Source organism: Balaenoptera physalus (assembly GCF_965194825.1).
Source record: "Balaenoptera physalus genome assembly, chromosome: 20".
In the NCBI taxonomy this organism is placed as follows: domain Eukaryota; kingdom Metazoa; phylum Chordata; class Mammalia; order Artiodactyla; family Balaenopteridae; genus Balaenoptera; species Balaenoptera physalus.
This window is the reverse complement of record NC_138901.1, coordinates 22,885,288-22,905,682: the sequence shown is the minus strand read 5'-3', so window position 1 is coordinate 22,905,682 and position 20,395 is coordinate 22,885,288. Positions and strand designations below refer to the sequence as shown.

The window sequence follows — 20,395 nt, the reverse complement described above, 5'->3', positions numbered from 1 at the left end:
TGCCAAAATTTTCCTTCAGCTTATATCGTTGCTGAGATATTTAGGCTCAATCTTAACTTTCTTCTTGGCTCTCATCCGGATCTCAGCCATTTTCTCTTCTTCCAAATCTTTAGTTTGGTATTAGAAGCCAGCCTTTGAGACAGAACTGGGTATTACAGTTGTCAGTGTTGGGGCCACCAGAGCCTGTTTTGACTCGGTATGGTTGCTAAGTGTTTTGGGAACATAACAACTCTTTATTTTGAAAAGGAGGCACAGGTAGGTAGATATGTGTAGAATAGTTTAGACTCTTCACATTGCAAACTGTTTTTGAAAATATTTTTATTGATGAAATGCACTTATAAGGCCCTCATATATTGAGGTGCTTGTGACCCATTATTAGATAATGAAACTTTTTTTTAAAAAACATGTTGACATCTTGTATGTCCGAAGGAGTAAGGTCCCTTCTGAAATGGTCAGCTCACCTGCCATCATTCACACTTTTTTTTTTTTTTTTAATATTTATTTATTTGGTTGCATTGGGTCTTAGTTGCAGCGCACGGGCTCCTTAGTTGCAGCAGGCGGGCTCCTTAGTTGTGGCATGTGAATCTCATGTGGGATCTAGTTCCCTGAGCAGGGATCAAACCCGGGCCCCTTGCATTGGGAGTGGGTAGTCTTAACCACTGCGCCACCAGGAAGTCCCCCATTCACACATTTTTGAAACAACCTTTCAGTTTTCTTCAGAACTTGCGTCATATTCTTTTGTGTTCTCAGTGGTGATTTTTTAAAAAATCTCCAATCTTTGAAAGCAGGCTGGATTTTTAAAATTTATTTATTTATTTATTTTTAACACTTTATACTGTATTTATTTTATGTATGTATGTATGTATGTATGGCTGTGTTGGGTCTTCGTTTCTGTACGAGGGCTTCCTCTAGTTGTGGCAAGCGGGGGCCACTCTTCATCGCGGTGCGCGGGCCTCTCACTATCGCGGCCTCTCTTGTTGCGGAGCACAGGCTCCAGACGCGCAGGCTCAGTAATTGTGACTCACGGGCCCAGCTGCTCCGCAGCATGTGGGATCTTCCCAGACCAGGGCTCGAACCCGTGTCCCCTGCATTGGCAGGCAGATTCTCAACCACTGCGCCATCAGGGAAGCCCCAGGCTGGATTTTTCAAAGAGCCAAAAGTCATCTGAAGGCTATTTACCATAAGTAATGCGGATGATAAGCAAGAAAGGCAGGGTTGGTTTTGATCAGGATGGAACTCCTCTGCTCATCATTAATGAGATGAGGTTTTCTTGAAAGCCTTGTTAACCAGCTGTGACGGCAGTTTCAGAAGCAAAGCTCCCAAAGTGATTTGAAGTCCCCTTGGCATCAGTGGTATAAATGTGTAACATCTAGCCTGAATGTTTTGAACTGAACAGTACTCATGTATGTGTGTGCTGGTATTTGGTTTTTTCTTCTTGCTTGCTTTTCAAATTTCATTATTTTACTGTTGAAATCTCCATGACATTTCACAGGTCGTGTCTCCTCATGAATAAGTCCGTTCCGTTCCCAAAGCCAGAACTGTGTAGAGGTAGAAACTCACTTCTGCCTCTGACAGTTCTCCAGTTGGTCTGAAAGTTGTTCCTGGCTGAAAATACCTAAAACACCTTTGTAGCACTCCCGCATTTGAAAACTTTTGGCAAAGTCCCTTTTGCTCTTTTCCTTTCTCCTTTCAGTTTCTTGGCAGATCTGATGGATAATTCGGAGCTCATCAGAAATGTGACCCTTTGTGGTCATCTCCACCATGGCAAGGTGAGAGAGCTTTCGGCTACTTGCAACAGGGTTGCTCTTCATTTCTGCTCATTTTTTCAGCCCTCAGAGTCACACGTTGGGGTCTGAGGCCATAAGGCTGGACCTCCTCACTCTGGGGGGCCTCCATGCCTATTGTGAAACTGAGCTGTGAAATTCTAGCTTTTCCTGAGCAGCAGATGGAAAGCTAAGCCACTTGCATGCCTGAGCCTTGTGTCTACATCTGGACAGAAGAGGGGAAATTGAGCCTTGCTCTGATTTTATAAGTTTTCATTTCCTGGGGGATGCTTGTCTAAGAAAGATTTCATCTTTCATTTGAAAATAATCCTGTGGCTTCATTGTTAATTCTTTGCTGGCCCATAATCCTCCCTGCTCTCTTCTTCCTCTCTTTATCCCTAAATTATGTGGTGTAGTGGGAACTGGGAGAAGGGTAGAGTAGATTTTTCTCTGTGGTTGGCAGAACCTAACTTTCTCTTCCCTTTCAGACATGTTTTGTAGATTGTTTAATAGAGCAGACTCACCCGGAAATCAGAAAGCGCTACGACCAAGATGTGAGTAGAAATTCTGTTGAAGGCTTAGGATGAACCATTCAGAATATACAGGGGTGGGTGTCTCTCTCCTTTCCCTTTCTTCCACCTTCCCACTCTCACTGTAAATAATGATGCATATAATGTGCTGCTTTATAATTGTAATTTCTATTAATAGGCCTTAAGAAAATAATTTCAACTTTCTCAGAAACAGAGAGAATATTAGCGTGCAGTATTTTTGGATGATCTGTTCTGCGCTTGGGATCCCTCCTCTGTTCTGATACATGCTGACTTCGATAACCTATTCTTTCCTGTCATAGTGTTAATAGCCTCTCTATAAATATAATACAGTTGGACCTTGTTGTTTTCATGATAAATTTAAATGCCTGTGAATGAGGCCAAGTGGGGCTGCAAGTCTCAGTGCAATAAATGTTCAGTCTTGGCCAGATTGACTGTTTTGACGTTCAGGGTCCCGTGAAGGCCGGATGTGTCTCCATGTACCACTGTGAAAAATTCAGTGCATTTGATATAATTTAGCTCTTCAGTCATACCTGGTTTTTAGTGACTTCCCCTACTCCCCAAACAACCACACCCCCAGGAGCATTTTCCATCTGGGAGGGTGCTGGTCTCATTGTCTGAAATTTCTGTAGGGGTACCCTGTTGTCTTCCATCTATTCTCCTCCTGAGGCAGAGACCCTTGAGCTGGGAGGTGGTGAGGGAAAGTAATTGATGGTTTGTGTGGGAGAGGAGTCTGAATTCACGAGGTAACTGCAGTTCCTTTTTTTTTTTTTTTAAAGCTGTGCTACACTGACATCCTCTTCACAGAGCAAGAGGTAAGTGTGCCTTTGGAAGTCTGATTGTTGTCCACAGCAGGCCCAGCAGTAGTAGTTTTGTAGGGAATGTCGAAGAGCTTTACGGTAACATTTTGGTCCATACCACACACCTCCCCACCCTCACTCCCACCCCTCATCTCTTTATCTCCCTGCTTCTCTCGGTCATCCTATGATCTATAACTTGAAAGAGAGCTGGGTAGGCAAACTGTAGGGTAAAAGGGGAGACCCTCCTATCTTTGGCTGGATTTAATTTAGCCTAGTAGGGCAAATGCTAAGAGGTGATGTGTACATTTATGCTGTAAGTTCTGCAGAAGCTAAACATGATTTATAAAATGACATCATCCTTAAAATCTGTAAGATGACTCCATCCATATGTTGATCTTTCTGGAAGTAGCTTCTCCTGGAGAATGGGTTCGTCTGTCTTTGTGCTTCTCTTTCTGTATAGAAGAGTGAGCATACATCTCTGTCTTTCCCATTCCTACTGGTTGGTCTTTCTTTCCATCTGGATCTTTGTCCCTCCCCTCTAATCCCTTCTGTTTCCCCCTCTTCTTTATTTCTGTCTCTCATAAATGACCACATGGAAAGCACAAGAGTGTAAGTACTGTGATTAACCAAAGGAACCTTGAACGGTGCTGGCATATGTTAAGCACTCAACAGATACTAGCTATTTTTTTTTTATATATATTTATATATTTGTTTGACTGGAGTTGTTTTAATACTTATTTTCTGTTACAGCTTTTATAATATATTTTTAAGAAAACCTAAAATGCCGCAGATTGTTTCTTTTTACTTGTACTGTGCTTAATTATTTTTGTTTACAGTGTATGAGGAGGATAAGATTTTAGGACTCTGGATTCTCTATTAAGGTTTAATACTGCTTTGCTAGCTTGTTCATTTTTTTATTTTTACTTTTTTGTATTTGAACCAACTCCCCCCGCCGCCCCGCCCCAGTGCTTTTTTTTTTTTTTTAATTAATTAATTTATTTATTTATTTTTGGCTGTGTTGGGTCTTCGTTTCTGTGCGAGGGCTTTCTCTAGTTGCGGCAAGCGGGGGCCACTCTTCATCGCAGTGCGCGGGCCTTTCACTGTCGCGGCCTCTCTTGTTGCGGAGCACAGGCTCCAGATGCACAGGCTCAGTAGTTGTGGCTCACGGGCTTAGTTGCTCCGCGGCATGTGGGATCTTCCCAGACCAGGGCTCGAACCCGTGTCCCCTGCATTGGCAGGCAGATTCTCAACCACTGAGCCACCAGGGAAGCCCCCCAGTGCTTTTTAACATCAAGATTGTTCATCTTTAAGGTCATTCTGCTTACAGACCTAGATAAAAATCACACCCACTACAAGGAGAGACATCAATGTAATTTACTAGCAACTGGAAAGATCCAAGAGCAGAGTGAATCCCTCCTGCATAGGAAGAAGCCTTGATCACTCTCGCCCTCTTTCTCTCTGCGACTTTCAGAGGGGTGTTGGCATCAAGAGTACTCCTGTGACAGTAGTCTTGCCAGATACCAAAGGAAAATCCTACCTCTTCAATATCATGGACACTCCAGGTAGGACATTCCTTGACTTTTTACCATCAGAACCCTGTCCTGTTTGTTTCTTTTGCTTCCAGAACAGAGCAGAGCATTATGTCTTTGTTTTTACATTCCCTTGCCTTCATTGAGATAATTTTCTTTTTTTAACTGTCTCCTTTGCTTCTAACTAGTTAATTAGCCAGCAGTGTGCTCCAGGCCTTCTATTTTGTTCCTCTCTTGACTCTGCTTTAGAAGATTTAAATTTGGGGGAATCTTATTCACTTATTCATTTCAGCCTGTGTCAGCCCATGCTAGACATTGGGGCAACAAAGCTGAGTCAGACATGGTCCCGGCCTCAGGCAGTCTCAGTCTTTTGAAGGAGACTATGGGGGCACACACCGATGGCTGGGGGACATGCAGGTTACCATAGAAGCAGCATACCTCACCCTGTGGCTGACTTTCTCTTTGGGAAGGACCAGCTCAGGGTTCCCTTTTTTTAAATAGGAAAATTTGGGTTTTGACAGATTGACCTTCTTTGCCCCATCAGATGCCCGATGCCCTCGTACCTCTCAGCCCCTGACCCCTACCCGCACCCACCAGCACCACCTTGCCAGGAACCAGCTCCCGTTCTCCAGGCCCTCCTTTGCCCTCTTTCCTGCTTCCAAATTGTCTTCTGTCCCGCAGAACTCTGTTCACTGCTGATTAGACTGGTTTAGTCTGCGAGTTGAATGTGTTGTGCCCTCCTTGATAAAATGCTTTCTTTATGTTTGGGGGCCTCCTGTATAAAAGCATAATCCAAGGATGTGGCTCTAACGTGGAACTTTGCACACTGCAGGGAGCTGTGGGGAGAAGGGAAGGGGGTATTTGTGGGTTCACATGCTTTGCAGTGCCCCACAGACCACGTACAAGTTAATTGTGCCTCATCCTGCCACCACACAAGTGGCAACTTACTTGGTATTTGCTTTTCAGGACACGTGAATTTTTCTGACGAGGTCACAGCTGGCTTGCGCATCTCAGATGGAGTGGTCCTTTTCATCGATGCTGCTGAGGGCGTAAGTCTGCGTCAGTTCTCTTAAGACCCCTCCTTCCTGTCATGTTTGCCGCGCACGATGCCCAGAGCTCTGAGTGAGCTGGGAATTAGAGAACGTGAGAGTCTGTGGGATTAAGCCTCACCTTTGCTCTAAAATTAGGGCAGCAAATGAAAGTCAAAATTAGTTCTCAGTGAGTCCCTCACTCCCTGCCCAGTGAAGCTCAAAATGATAGGACCCATTGTCATTCAGAAACACAAAAATGACAAAGGTAAATAAAAGGGAGGGAGGAGAGTTTTAAATGTTAATGGATTTGTCTAAGGTAAAGAGAGATTGGAGTTAAAAGGCCCAAAGATTAGGTGATTTGGCTAACCTCATTCATGTTGTCATCGGTGAGATAGCCAGCAGAGGGAGCCAGGGTTACCTTTTTAAAAATTGACTTCATCTTGGAGTAATTTCAAACTTACTGAAAAGTTGCAGTAGTACAGAGAACACCCTCATTTGTAATTCTGTCTCTGTACATGTACATATGCACTCACACGTATGTGTTTTCCCCTTGAACCATTTGAAAATAAAATATTTCAGAATGTATTTCCTAAGAACAAGGACATTCACTTACATAATCATAATACACTTACCAGAATCTGGGAATTCAACGTTGATACAATATTGTTGTACAGATCTTTTTCTGTAGACCTTAGTCAGTCTCACTAATTGTCCCATTAATGTCCTTTATAGAATTTTTTTTCCTTATACAGGATGATGCATAACATTTAATTTTCATGTCTCTTTTAATTGGAATTCTTCTTTTACCTTTCTTGGTCTTTTATGACGTTAGCATTTTTGAAGTGTATAGGCCATTTATTTTGTAGACTGTCTCTCAATCAGGGTTTGTCTAATGTTTCCTCATGATTAGGTTCAGGTTATTTGGGGCAGGAATACTATATCAGCACAGTTGTGTTCTTATTAGTCCATCACATCAGAAGGCCCATGATGTAACCTTATCCCATTATTGGTGATGTGAACTTTGATCACTTGGTTAAGGTGGGTGTGCCAGGCTTCTCCAATGTAAAGTTACTGTTTTCCCCCTTGTAATAACTGATTTGTGGGGTGATACCTTGAGTCTATGTATACATGTTATTCCTTATCAAACTTTACCAGTTTTATCATCCATTGGTCATTCCTAGCTTATTGATATAATAGTTGCAAATGGTGATTTTCAAACTCTTACTATTTCTTCTGTATTTATTGGTTGGAATTCTGTTGTAAGGAAGAGATTTCCCTTCTCCATTTGCTTATTTATTATCCGTATGGATACACGGATTTTTATTTTACTCAGTGGGTTATAATCCACTAGTATCTTTATATCTTTTAATATTCTAGTTATCCCAGATTTGGCTAGTGAGAACTCCTTCAGGCTGGCTCCTTTATCCTTTTGACATGCCCCGTCTTTTTTTAGGCACAAAAAGATGTCCTAGAGTCATCTTGTACTTTCCCTGCCCCAATCCTGGAATCAGCCATTTCTCCATGGAGCTTTGGCTCCTTATAGGGAGGACGGATACTTAGAAACAAAGATCAGAGTATGTTCATTGCTACTGGGACACATTGCTTCTAGGACTTTTCACTGAACACAGATAATATACACCCAAAGGTATCTGTAACTGTTTCTACACATACATATTAAAAACCATTAACACAGTAGAAGAGAAGAAAAAAATCAATTTATCCTAATACCCACAATTCTATTTCAGCACCACAGCTTCTTCCCAAGCCTTCCTTGGTTCCTTCTCTGGCACTGAGAAACCTGGCTCCCAACATCATCAGTGTATTTATTCATTTCTCAATCCTGCAAGGTCACCTCTTAAAATTCCTGAATCTGCCATTGGGCAAGATACCCTCTGCTTCCCCCCAACAATCTATTTCCTCTTTTCCACATTCTTCATATTTTTAAGTAGTACCTTCTTTGGCTCTGCTCTGGACTGTTCTGCCCTCTTTGCTCTCATCACCACCTTCTGAGCCTTGTGTCTCTCAGGTGATGCTGAACACAGAGCGGCTGATCAAGCACGCCGTGCAGGAGAGGCTGGCAGTCACCGTGTGCATCAATAAGATTGACCGGCTGATCCTGGAGCTGAAGCTGCCCCCCACTGATGCTTATTACAAGCTGCGTCACATTGTAGATGAGGTCAACGGATTAATAAGGTAGAGGAACCCTGGGAGTGGACCTCCTGTCCTCGGCACTCTGGTTTTTATAAATCTTAACCTTGGAACACCTCTGGGGGCAACACTGATTCCTTGGCATGCGTTGACGAGCTTGTTGGACACAGCTAGAGGCGCATTCTGTGGCTCTGCAGGGATTGACTCCGCCGCCTTGGCCTCATTAACTCTGCTCCTTAACCAGATATGCAGCTTGCCACACATCCTCAATTTAGTACTGCAGTCAGTACCCTGAGCTCTAGAATCAGTCTCGTCTTCACTGAACCAAGCATGTAAAGTTGGGCAGAGTCCTTAAGCTCATAGAGGCTCAGTTTCTGCTTCCGTAAGAAGGGAGTAGTAATATTTGCCCAATGAGATGTTACAAGGAATTAAAGACAGCCAATGTAACACACTTAGCACAGTGCTCAGCAGACAGTAGCTGATGGGTGAGTAATGTTAGCTGCTATTATCTTACTAGCACAGACTCAGTAAGAGAAGGAACTGTTTGTTGGCTTTTATTTCTTGTTGAAGCTGCTTTTCAAAAAGATGGATTTTTTGAGTGATGGTTGGGAGACCTTAGATACAGTACCAAGGTGGCTTTGAAGAATAACTTAAATTAGTTTTTTTTGGCCACACCGCACAGATTGTGGGATCTTAGTTCCCCGACCAGGGATCCAGTCCGGGCCCCCAGCAGTGGACGCGTGCAGTCCTAACCACTGAACCGCCAGGGAACTCCCTGAATATATTCGTAAAGACAGTTTTTATCTGTAGGCTGAAGGATGTACTGGATGACTTTTTGAGGCCCGTTGCAGGGCCTGGGAGGAGGCTGCCCTCCTGAGAGAGCTTCTCTCCCGCTGAGGGTCAGGGACGGTACTCTCGTGGCGGGGACAGGTTCACCTTCAGACACCCCGCCCCACCATCCTCCAGTTTGTAACACTGGTTCTCAACAGGGGTATCTTCTCCCTGTTACTGGAAGGGCTGAGAATGACTGGAGCCCATATAATGGCCGGAGTCCAAAAGATGAAATGATAAACTTCTCTAAAGGGGGGACGGCTTGGACAGGGCTAAATCCTTATGTACCAGAATGGGAAGTCAAGAAGTCACATCTCAACCACCAAACAAGGAATAGCAACATGGGGCTTCCCTGGTGGCGCAGTGGTTAAGAATCCGCCTGCCAATGCAGGGGACACGGGTTCCAGCCCTGGTCCGGGAAGATCCCACATGCCGCGGAGCAACTAAGCCGGTGTGCCACAACTACTGAGCCTGGGCTCTAGAGCCCGCAAGCCACAACTACTAAGCCCACGTGCCACAATTACTGAAGCCCGCCCCCTAGATAGAGCCTGTACTCCACAACGAAGAGCAGCCCACGCTCGCCGCAACTAGAGAAAGCCCGTGCACAGCAACGAAGACCCAATGCAGCCAAAAAAAAAAAAAAAAAAAGAAATAAAAAGAAATAGCAACATGAATATATTATTTAGAAATATGGAGGTGAATGCTCTAGAAGCACCTTTAAAAGAGTTGAAAGCAATTGCCTCTGGGGACCGTAACTTGGGAGTATGGTAGGGGACTACTCTTTATAAGCCAATACTTTTATTTCTAAATTAAGAAATTCCAGGGACTTCCCTGGTGGTCCAGTGGCTAAGACTCTGCGCTCCCAACGCAGGGGGCCCAGGTTCGATCCCTGGTCAGGGAACTAGATCCCACATGCCGCCACTAAGAGTTCGCATGCCGCAGCTAAAAAGATTCTGCATGCTGCAACTAAGACCTGGCGCAGCCAAATATTTTTTAAAAAGAAAAGAAATTGCGTAAAGCAGGGTGTCAGAAAGGCTAGGGTTGTGGATTTGATCCCTGTGTACAGCTGGTTTTCTTATAAATGCTAGTGAACTTGGGGTGCTGTGGCTTCTGCATGGCTTTTAAGACTGAACGTTTTAACATGAATTTGTAAAAGGAAAGCCAAACAAGGCAATGAAGAGTAGGGCAGTGAGAGCAGGGGGCAAAGTTGCTTTTTTTTCATTCATTCATTCATTCATTCATTTACTTACACTGGTGTTTCTCTTTGTGAAATTGAGATTTCTCTAAAATGTTGGATTTCTCTAATCTTATCACATTAGATTAGTTTCCTGTGTTCCAAGGTCTTTGTCTCTGTCCTCCAAGTTTCCCCTTGTCCGGCGCAGTTAACTTCTTCAAGATCACGCAGAATGTTTCCAGCTCTGGGAAATCACTTTGTTACTGGGGGTTAGGGTACAGCTCCATCATGTCACTTTCTTGGATCAGGCTGTTGGCAAAGCCGAGTGTATAATGCAAGCCCCTTCTGAGGGTGAGGGCTGGAAAGAAGCTGTGATATTGAGTCCCTGCGCCCTTCACCCTTGGCAGCGCGCCGGCATTGCTGCCCAGCCTGGCTCTGCACTCACGGCTGTCTCTGTTTCAGCATGTATTCCACTGACGAGAACCTAATCCTTTCCCCGCTCCTGGGCAACGTCTGCTTCTCCAGCTCCCAGTACAGCATCTGCTTCACACTGGGCTCCTTTGCCAAGATCTACGCTGACACCTTTGGTAAGCTCTGGCTGGCAGTCTGTCTCTCCAGCTTCCCCAGAGTCATGTGTGCCTTTCCTGCTGAATGGTTTAGAAATGGGCTTCATGCCAGAGTCCCCTGTCGGAGGGAGGCATTTTATCAAGTGTTGTCTTCACATCTGGGGCTCTTTTTGGCACCTAGGCTCTTTCCTCGGGCTAACTGCTTTCCAAACAATAAATAGAGGGATAAAGGTGCCTGGGAAGAAATGGGTGAAGAGGGAGCTCAAGTTAGGAATAAGAATCTCTCCTAGGGTGAAACAGATTTTGTCAAGAAGGAATTATCCATGGCTCCAAAGCCATTCAGACCTCTTTCTCAGAGATGGAATCTCTCTCACCGGTCGTGCTTCTAGCTGTCTTTCCAACTATATCCAGGCACATAGAAGTTTTGTAGGCCCACTTGAGAACTCGAGTTGGATTCGCAGCCCACTGGGACGTCCAGCGGAATGATTTTATAGGCCCCTGGAGCCGCAACACCAGAACCCTGGGACCAGCTCCCCAACTCTCAAGAGGTTCCCGTGCACTCTACCTCTGTGCCTCCCCAGTTCCCTCAGATCTAGTAGGAACCATGTCCTGGGTGTCAGTGTGTAGCCTGTGTGTCAAATACTGTACTTCCGCACAGAGGTCTTTGTCACCCCCATTTTTGGAGCTGAGGAGACAGGCTCAGTGAGAAGCCTCACAGCTGGTCAGCGCTGGCGTTGGGGCACCAGTGTTCTTTAGTCACTGGTCCTGCCTCACTCTCAAACGTGGAAACGTTTGCTCTGGTGAAAATAATGGACCAATTAAAACTTGGTCTTTTTTAAAATATGTACATATTTACTGCATCCTTATTTAGAAGAGTGGAAAATACAGTAAAATGTGAAGGAAACAAAATTCACCCATAACCTCATTACCATAACTACTGCAAACATTCTGATGTAGTTCCTTCTTTCTCAGTTCAGTGTTTTACATAAAAGAGATCATATTTTATATATATACATATAGTATAATAGCATAAGATAAGTATTCACTTAGCATTAGATCACAATAATTTGCCTATTAAAATTTATTGATAAAAATGATTTTATGTAACTGCCTATTGGTCCGCTGTATAGATGTACTATAACTTATTCACTTTCTCATCATTAGACATATATTTTGGTTGTTTCCAAATGGCTCTTTTTTAAAAAATGTATAGATGGACAGACAGTAAATGAAATTCACCTGAACAGGGTTCCAGGTTATGTTTCTGAATGTTGTTTGTATCAACATATGAAGCAAAATCCAAGATTGTTTCTGTAATTATAATGTATTGACGGTTCAGTTTCTGACTGAAAATGGCTCTGAGCCTTAGGAGAGATTATTACTCACCCTTCGAACCCACTGTTAGTTTCCGAAGAAGCCAGCTGTGAGCCCCAGCATCATTATGAAAAGCCACGTATGGACTTCTGGGAAGTCAGCACTGGAAGGAATCAGAGATCACTGCGTCCTTCCCCATCGTTTTACATGTGGGAAAACTGTGCCCAGGGACACAGACCTTATTGATGGGGTTGGAACTAGAATCCACTTTGGTGCTTTTTTAATCACATCATCCTGCCAAAATTGATACCATGTCTTCTTACTAGGAACACAAGGCATGATGAATAATCTCTGACTCCTGGGAACTTCATCCAGTGGGTAGACAGAATCCCACAGTGATGAATGACAGTGTAAGGTGGTGTAGGCTTAGTGCCTGGGGGCTGCCGTAGGCAGGTAGAGCTGAGGGAATTCGGCTCCAAAGGCCTAGGGGAGGCTGCCTGAAGGAGACGGGGCTTTGACAGTGGAGAGTAGGGAGCCAGGAGGTCCAGACTCGCTGGCCTGGGAGAGGAGGCACGGAGGCAGGTGGTGTTGGCCCACGGGCGGCTGTTCAGGAATAGTGGACTGTTCCATCAAGGAGAAGAGTTGAAGTAAAACTACTGGGAGGCTGGGTTGGGACCACATTGGGGAGGGTTGGAATGCGAGGTTAAGGAATTTAGACTTTATCCTGTAGGCAGTTAGGAGCTAATAAAGATTGGAGTGGGATGATATGTGCAAAGCTGATGGAAGATAGGCCAGAGAGAGGAAATGATGAGGGAAGGGACACTTATTTAGACATTTTCGCCAATATACAGATACAGGATTGTGATTATTGGCTTGATGTTATCTTTGAGATTGAAAGGGGGCAGGGGGATTGGAGAGGTGTTCACTCATTCTTTGAGTAAGCATGTATTAAACGTCTGTTACGCACTAGGCCTGGTTCTTGTGAGTGCTCAGGCAGCTCAGTCCAGTGATTATAATACAGTGTATGTTAAGTGCAGTAATAGAGGTGTGTAAAAGAAACAGCGGTTCACAGAGGAGAGAGGGTTAAAGTAACTAATAACGTGGGAAAGAAGGGGAAATGTGGTAATTAACCAAGTGGGCAACAAAGAGATTTTGAGCTTGGTTGAAGTGCCGATGATGGCCTCACTGAAAGGGAGCGAAAAGTCTGAGGGAATGTGGCTTTAGGGAAAAGGTGATGAATTTCCTCTATGCCTTCTCAAGAAAGAGATAGCAGTCTGACATCTGGGTTAGAAACATCCACGAGATAGCTGGTGCTATCAGGGATCTAACTGAATATTAGACGAGCTCTGGACTCAGAAGATCTTGAATTTTAAAAGCCACAATTGCTGGCTTCAGTCTGATGAGGATCAGCAGTTGCAGTCAAACTAAAAATATCAATTGGTAAAAGATGACACAACGGTTAGCTTTGGTGTTTTCTCTCCAGAGGGCTGGGTGTGTGCCTTCTAGAGGTTGACGGCTAGTCGGAGCCTCAGCGTGGTGCTGCGGCTGGGAGGTTGCCCACACTGGCAGCAGAGTAGAGCTTCTGTGGGTCAGGAAGGAATGAAGGAACTACTAAGATCCACTGCAGGAAGGGGCGGTAATAGGTGCACACAGAGGATAGCATGTAGGCAGTTGAGCCTGTTGCATCAAAGGAAAGGATATAAACTGTACCCTTGTCCATAGCTCAGTCATAGGCTTCCTGGAGATGGAGCTACCTGAGTGCTTATTTTGGCTCCAGCATCGCCTTGTTGACTTTGGGCCAGTAGTGTCCCTTGTGCCTCAGTATCCTTGTCTGCCTGCCTGGGTAGAAGCAAATGTCTGGACCTTGGAGAGGAAGGTGCAAGAATTCCTCAGCTAGAAACCACTTGTGGCACATGAAACAATTTCGAATAGTACTTTGCTAGGTAGACTATAATTGTATGGCTTTTCTTATAGGTGACATTAACTACCAGGAATTTGCTAAAAGACTCTGGGGTGACATCTACTTCAACCCCAAGACGTAAGTAGAGTGCAGGAAGTGACTCTCTAGAGGCGTGATCCATTTTCCCAGTAAGTGCGGACAGAGAAAGAGTTCCTAAGATTAAAACCGACCTTTTTATTAGACGTGAACCACCATCTTTCCTCCTCTAAGTGAGCTGGCTTCATGAGCTCTAACACGGTGAGAGGCCATTTCCCTTGAAGTCTCCACAGCTCAGCCCAGGCATGCATGAGGGTTATAACCTATGCCGTCTCAGGAGTCTGTGTTTGGAGATTTTATGATCACACACATTCCTTCCCCTCGGCTTGGCCTTGCCCAGATTCAGAAGTTAGGAAATCCACTCTTGGGGTTGGTGACACTGCCATCTCCCTCCTGGGTCTCCCATAACTCTTGATCTCTTCAGGCGAAAGTTCACCAAAAAGGCCCCAACCAGCAGCTCCCAGAGGAGCTTCGTGGAGTTTATCTTGGAGCCCCTCTATAAGATCCTCGCTCAGGTGAGTGTGTCAGGCCACCTGGCTCAGGTCTGCCCTTCTAAGCACAGGGTGGAAGAGCTGGTGAACTTGGTCTTCCCCCTGCCCCTGAACCTGATCAGTTTTGTATTACTGAGTATGAGGAAGGTTGGTCACCAGTCTTCTGGATCTAGAACACTACAGTCCTCTAAGTGCTGTTGAGATCAGAGTAAAGGGGGAAGATAGAAAAGAAAAGGCACAGCCTGGAGAAACGTACAAAGATTTTGACTATTTGAAAGAATGTGACACTTGAGAAGTAATAGTTTCAGTTATGGGGATTTAACTTCGATATAATTGTTTCACATGAACGTTCTCTAGTTTTTACTTTTATACACATATGAAAATATATTTAAAATATATATATATATGTTATAGCGTTATTTATACCAGCAGGAAAAGGGGAAAAAACTGGAAATACGTGTTCATCGGTGAGAATCTGATTAAATGAATTACGGTACACCGCATAAAATGAAGTATTTTGCAGCCATTAAATGAATGGCTATATGAGCTTGATTTTAATGACTATTCTGGGCACATATGTATGTGATGTTTGTCAGATTGAAAAGGATGCATCAGACAGTGGTAATGATGTAGTTAAACATGTAGGATGCTCCAAGCAACTATCCGCCAATGAAAATAATACATACATACATACATACATACATACATACATACATACATAAATAAATAAATAAAACAAACATGTGGGATGCTCCAAAGAATATAACATTGCATTTGTATGAATTTGTGCTACCTAAAAGGGTAATAATGTTGTACAGGAATTTTCATACATACCTTTCTCCCAAGACAGTTATCCTTTATGAGTGTTATGTGTTTATGCAAGTGTTTAATAAGCACTGTGCACAGTGAACACACACACATACACAAAATGTGTGTGGCCATTCCAACTGACAAAATAGTAAAACATAGCAACAAAACAAAGTACCACGATTAAAATTTATTAGTGCTGGAAAATACTTCGTATCTTGTGTGAGACTAAGGATTAAAGAAGAAATTTATAGAGTCCGTCTCTGTAGAGACCTTGAGTCTGCTGAGGATGATTTAGCTTGGCCCCATCCTGACAGCCGATGGACTGCTAGGTGACCTTTTTTGGTTCCTTCCAGTGCAGTGATCCTCTAAATCTGAGAAGTCTCTAAATAGGGAAGGAAGGGTAAGGGATTTCCTGAGTGAGATGAGATGCTGCTTTTTGGACACCAGGGGGCAGCACTGACAGCAGTCCGTCTGAGAGGGCCAGGTTTATTGGCTGGTGTGGGCATTTAACTGAGCTTGCTACACCCACTGTTGGTTTGAAGTGTAAGTACCAAAGATTTCCCTGAAACCAAATTGATATCCTTGCCAAGAGCTCTCCCTGTAGAAGAGAACCCAGTGCAGTGACCCTTCCTATTGCCATTTGGCCCCCCTTGTCCTCTGTACCACCACACTGGGGCTATGATTCGAGCTGACATGGTGTCTGTTACTGTCACAGGTCGTGGGTGATGTGGACACCAGCCTCCCGAGGACCCTGGATGAGCTTGGCATCCACCTGACCAAGGAGGAGCTGAAGCTGAACATCCGCCCCCTGCTCAGGCTGGTCTGCAAAAAATTCTTTGGGGAGTTCACAGGTAAGGAGCTCATCGTCATCACCATTTCCTCCACATGTATCATGGGGACCTTTCCCTTACCCCACAGTGGTGTTTGGAGATCTGAGGCTCTTTTAAGTAAACTGCAGGTCAGGATGCAGGGCACCTAGGTTTTTTCCTAGCTGCTTTGCTTAGAAGATGGTACCAAGAATTCTATCTTGGGAAAACAAAAGCAATTAAATTTCCCTACCAGGAGGAGCATGCAAGTAAAGGGGATGGGGAAGCAGATTCTGAGGTTCTGGTGTTTTTGCCAGAGGGCAGTCAGGAAGGTGGACTCGTGGGTGTGGTAAAATAGTGGGAAAAGCCCCAGGCTGGGACTTGGGAGATGGGTTATAGACTCCAATCTCTCTTTCCCCCAAGCTCCTCTTTCTCGTATTTTAGTCACGCAGAAGGCAGGTGCTATAGTAAAACAAGCCCCAGACTGGCTGGGAAAAGACCTGAGTCTTAATCCTCCTCTGACCCTGTCCCATGGGGTGATCCCGGGCCAGCCACTCAATCCTTCTGTCACTCTAATCTCTCATCTGTAAAATAAGGGAGGTGGAAAATGTGATGGCTAAGGGCCCTCTCAGCAATCTCTTGATTCCGAGTCTGATAGGAATTAGGTATCTGAATCCCTAAAGCGCATAATTTTAATGGTTCATTCTGGGCTGGTCATCAATCTGACATAGGAGATCCCAACTAAAAGCAGACATGCTAGGCCCCCCCCAAGGTGCCAATGGAGGTTCTCTCTCGTATGGCGTATTGGCTGTTAGAAAAACAGAATAACTTATTGAACAGAAACGTATGAAGTGTTTCCCAAAGGGAAGAGTCAGTTCGGAGATGGTTCTAAGTAGATCTAGAAAGAAGAGATGGGGTACTTATTTAGTTTTGTGTAAGTGCTCAGTAAGTGCTTATATTCAGTAAAAGGTCATGGACTGATATAGATACATTAAAGTTTTTGTCAGCTGAGTTCCAAGGAACCACTTAGACTTGCTTCTTGCTCGTCCCTGGCATCAGTGTGATTCCAAATCTTTTAGCAGCATATGCCCAGGCAACAGGGTATCACTTCTGCCTAGAATCATAGGACCATAGCTTTTCGAGCTGAAAAGCAGTCCTCTCACTGTTAGTTTTCTGGCCATCATGAGTGGATCAGAGCTCCCCACTCCCTTCCCCCATGAGAGCGTATAGTAGTGGCTTTCTCTGCTCCCTCCGCAGGCTTTGTGGACATGTGTGTGCAGCATATCCCCTCTCCAAAGGCGGGCGCCAAGCCCAAGATCGAGCACACCTACACCGGAGGTGTGGATTCCGACCTCGGCGAAGCCATGAGCGACTGTGACCCTGATGTAAGGGAACGTGGCCCCCCGGTTCTCTGATTTCCGTCCCCTACTGTATGGGGAATACTGTTTTCCAGTCACAGGAGTAATGCCTTCTTTTCCATCCTTACATGGCCCTCCCAATGGGCGTAGTCAGAATGACCTGAATTCAAAGCCCGACGTTACCACTACTGCTGGTGTGATCTTGAGAACATTGTTTAGGCTTTCTGAGTCTAAGGGTCTTGGTCTATAAAGTGATGATAATAATTTGTATGTGGTAGTTATGAGAAGTAAGTAAGATTAAGCAAGTGTCACGGTTGTGTTTAGCATGGTGCCTGACAGGTAGTAAAGATTCAACGAATGATAACTAATCTTCTCAGTCCTGGCTTTTAATTTTTTATTATTATTATTAATTTATTTATTTATTTTTGGCTGTGTTGGGTCTTCGTTTCTATGCGAGGGCTTTCTCTAGTTGCGGCGAGCGGGGGCCACTCTTCATCGCGGTGCGCGGGCCTCTCACTGTCACGGCCTCTCTTGTTGCGGAGCACAGGCTCCAGATGCGCAGGCTCAGTAGTTGTGGCTCACGGGCCTAGTTGCTCCGCGGCATGTGGGATCTTCCCGGACCAGGGCGCGAACCCGTGTCCCCTGCATTGGCAGGCAGATTCTCAACCACTGCGCCACCAGGGAAGCCCCCTTAATTTTTGATTGATCGATTGATTGCCGCACGGCACGCGGGATCTTAGTTCCCTGACCAGGGATCGAACCCGTGCCCCCTGAAGTGGAAGTGCAGAGTCTTAACCACTGGACTGCCAGGAAAGTCCCAGTCCTGGCTTTTAAAAAAATCTGTCCCCGTCATTCCTTAGGCAATCTAGTTTCTTGGCATAAACGTTACAGCCAGTCGAGAATTGTGAGTTACTTCTTTGGAGGAAATTTGGGGCAAGTTAGTCTTATAATCTTGCAAGTTAAAAGTGCCATTCTACCATCCTAAACCTGCTTCTCTTTCCCAGTGCCCTCATCCCCCCCGCAAGAAAAAGGAAGATTTTTTTTGCTATGCCTGTGACATCTATTAACTAAGCAGGGGGTGGGCCTTGGTTGGAATTTTCCCAGGAGATTGCCACATCTTCTTCTCTGTCTGGGCTGCCTTCTCATGGAGCTCATGTCATTGCTAACAAGGAAGGTGGAGACGGTGGTGCTTACCCAGAGAGTCTGTGTGGTTGAGGCTACACTCTGTCCCCACCTCCAGGGTCCCCTGATGTGCCATACTACCAAGATGTACAGCACAGATGATGGAGTTCAGTTTCATGCCTTTGGCCGAGTGCTAAGTGGCACCATCCATGCTGGGCAGCCTGTGAAGGTACTGGGGGAGAACTACACCCTGGAGGATGAGGAAGACTCCCAGATATGCACCGTGGGCCGCCTTTGGATCTCCGTGGCCAGGTACTGCCAACCAGAGCCCCTAGGGGCATGCCTGGGCCTCTGCACTGGAACTGCCCCAGCGAGCTGAAAGGGGTGGTCCTCCTTGGAAACACAGTAGCTGCCTGGCTCCCTGTGATGGGGGTAAGATGAAGTCCACTCCTTCAGCAGATCTGTTGACTTCTGGTTCTTACTATCCAAGGTTGCTAGGGTCACAAGGCAGCTACTGTTGGGATAATGCCAAGAGCCCTGCCTTTGCCTTTTGAATGGTTTGTATAAACTCTTGTAGCAGGATTTCCATGTTCACTCATCTTAATCTTCTTTTCCTCTTCTGTGTTCTTTAAATCGTAACCTTTATGTTTCTTCCCAAAAGAAATTATTTCCCGAACTCCACTGACTATTTTTTGATTAAGATAAAGACTTTGCTGGATCCCTTGTAGCACCCCAGTCTGCAGAATTAAACTTCGCTTGGGTCTCTGGGCTGCTTGTCAGTTCATCAGTTTGGTGTTTTAGCTAGAAAGCCGAACCGAGGCTGACCTGTTCCTAGGGTGGCTGCTGCACCTTGCCAACAGCCCCTTTTCCCTCCAAATTCACCCCATTCTCTAGAAGCAGAAGAAAATTAAAGAGCTAGGAGAGTTGCAGTATCTTCTGTGGTGCTTTTGGCATCTCCTTACATTCTACCCCTTGGGCAGTGGTTTGCTTACTACCAACATCTAACTGGAATTAGATTTGCCTGTTTTGTCCTCATGTTATACCTTGCATTTTTCTTTCATGGCATGCATCAGTTTGTAACCACATATATGTGTGGCTGGCTATATGATTGATTGTTCATTGCATCCCTCCCCTGCTAGAATGTATCTGTTTTGCTCACCCTGCTCCTGGCTCAGTGCCTGGCACAGAGCAGGTGCTCAGTAAATTTTTATGGAATGAATACTCTGCCCAAGTTCCATTGCTGCTTATTGGATGCTGCTCCAGGTACCACATTGAAGTGAACCGTGTTCCTGCTGGCAACTGGGTTCTGATTGAAGGTGTCGATCAACCAATTGTGAAGACCGCGACCATAACTGAACCCCGAGGCAATGAGGAGGTAAGAGTTTTGGAAGAGGCAACTAGATTGGCTTAAGTTAGAGGGTCACAAGGAGCCGCAGCACACGTGAGCAACAGGCAGCAGAACGCGCAGGGGATGAACCCGGAGTCACTGCTGCTTCCTGCTGCCAGGCCTCAGCATGGGCTCAGCCTTCTAGATCTGCCCCTGCTGGATTCTCCTTGTACTGATGCTAGGAATTAGAAGGGATCTTTTTATTCTTTCCCTCCTCTTTTTGTTCTGCCAACGTATGTGGGAATAAATGGCCCTTCAGGTTGCCTCCAAGCAGCGCCCTGGCTCCAGGTGGGGGGATAGTCCGCTCCCCAGCAGGTCATCAGCTTCTCCCTGACCTCTGCACTGTCTGTGCCTGCTCAGGCCAGGTGTCCTCACTGCTCTGCATTTTGGGTCTCAGGCTCAGATTTTCCGGCCCTTGAAGTTCAACACCACATCTGTTATCAAGATTGCTGTGGAGCCAGTCAACCCCTCTGAGCTGCCCAAGATGCTGGACGGCCTCCGCAAGGTCAACAAGAGCTATCCGTCCCTCACCACCAAGGTAGGCCCTAGGCCGCGGTCGCTGCCGAGCCCTGTGTGCCCAGGCTGAGGGGTCTTTGCTTGTGTCGCGCGCTGCCTCGTGTCCACCAGGTGGCTCTGATCTGCTGCTTCCGGCAGCCTACATCAGGGACTGCTCCCTGTCTGTTAACTGTCATTTGAAGGCAGTACAAGACCCCTGTTTGTG

General features: G+C 45.4%; 1 protein-coding gene across 2 annotated transcripts in view; it reads left to right on the top strand.

Annotated features, from left to right (window-relative positions):
* EFTUD2 (elongation factor Tu GTP binding domain containing 2) overlaps positions 1-20,395 on the top strand; it is a 34,650-nt gene that overhangs the window by 8,735 nt on the left and 5,520 nt on the right. For both annotated transcript variants that reach the window (XM_082442607.1, XM_082442606.1), the window contains exons 5-18: positions 1,694-1,769; positions 2,252-2,317; positions 3,091-3,126; positions 4,583-4,673; positions 5,607-5,689; positions 7,698-7,864; positions 10,287-10,411; positions 13,679-13,742; positions 14,125-14,215; positions 15,717-15,852; positions 17,065-17,192; positions 18,406-18,599; positions 19,551-19,662; positions 20,072-20,212. In XM_082442607.1, coding sequence (XP_082298733.1) covers positions 1,694-1,769; positions 2,252-2,317; positions 3,091-3,126; positions 4,583-4,673; positions 5,607-5,689; positions 7,698-7,864; positions 10,287-10,411; positions 13,679-13,742; positions 14,125-14,215; positions 15,717-15,852; positions 17,065-17,192; positions 18,406-18,599; positions 19,551-19,662; positions 20,072-20,212 — 1,510 coding nt within the window. The remainder of the gene's footprint in view (positions 1-1,693; positions 1,770-2,251; positions 2,318-3,090; positions 3,127-4,582; positions 4,674-5,606; positions 5,690-7,697; positions 7,865-10,286; positions 10,412-13,678; positions 13,743-14,124; positions 14,216-15,716; positions 15,853-17,064; positions 17,193-18,405; positions 18,600-19,550; positions 19,663-20,071; positions 20,213-20,395) is intronic.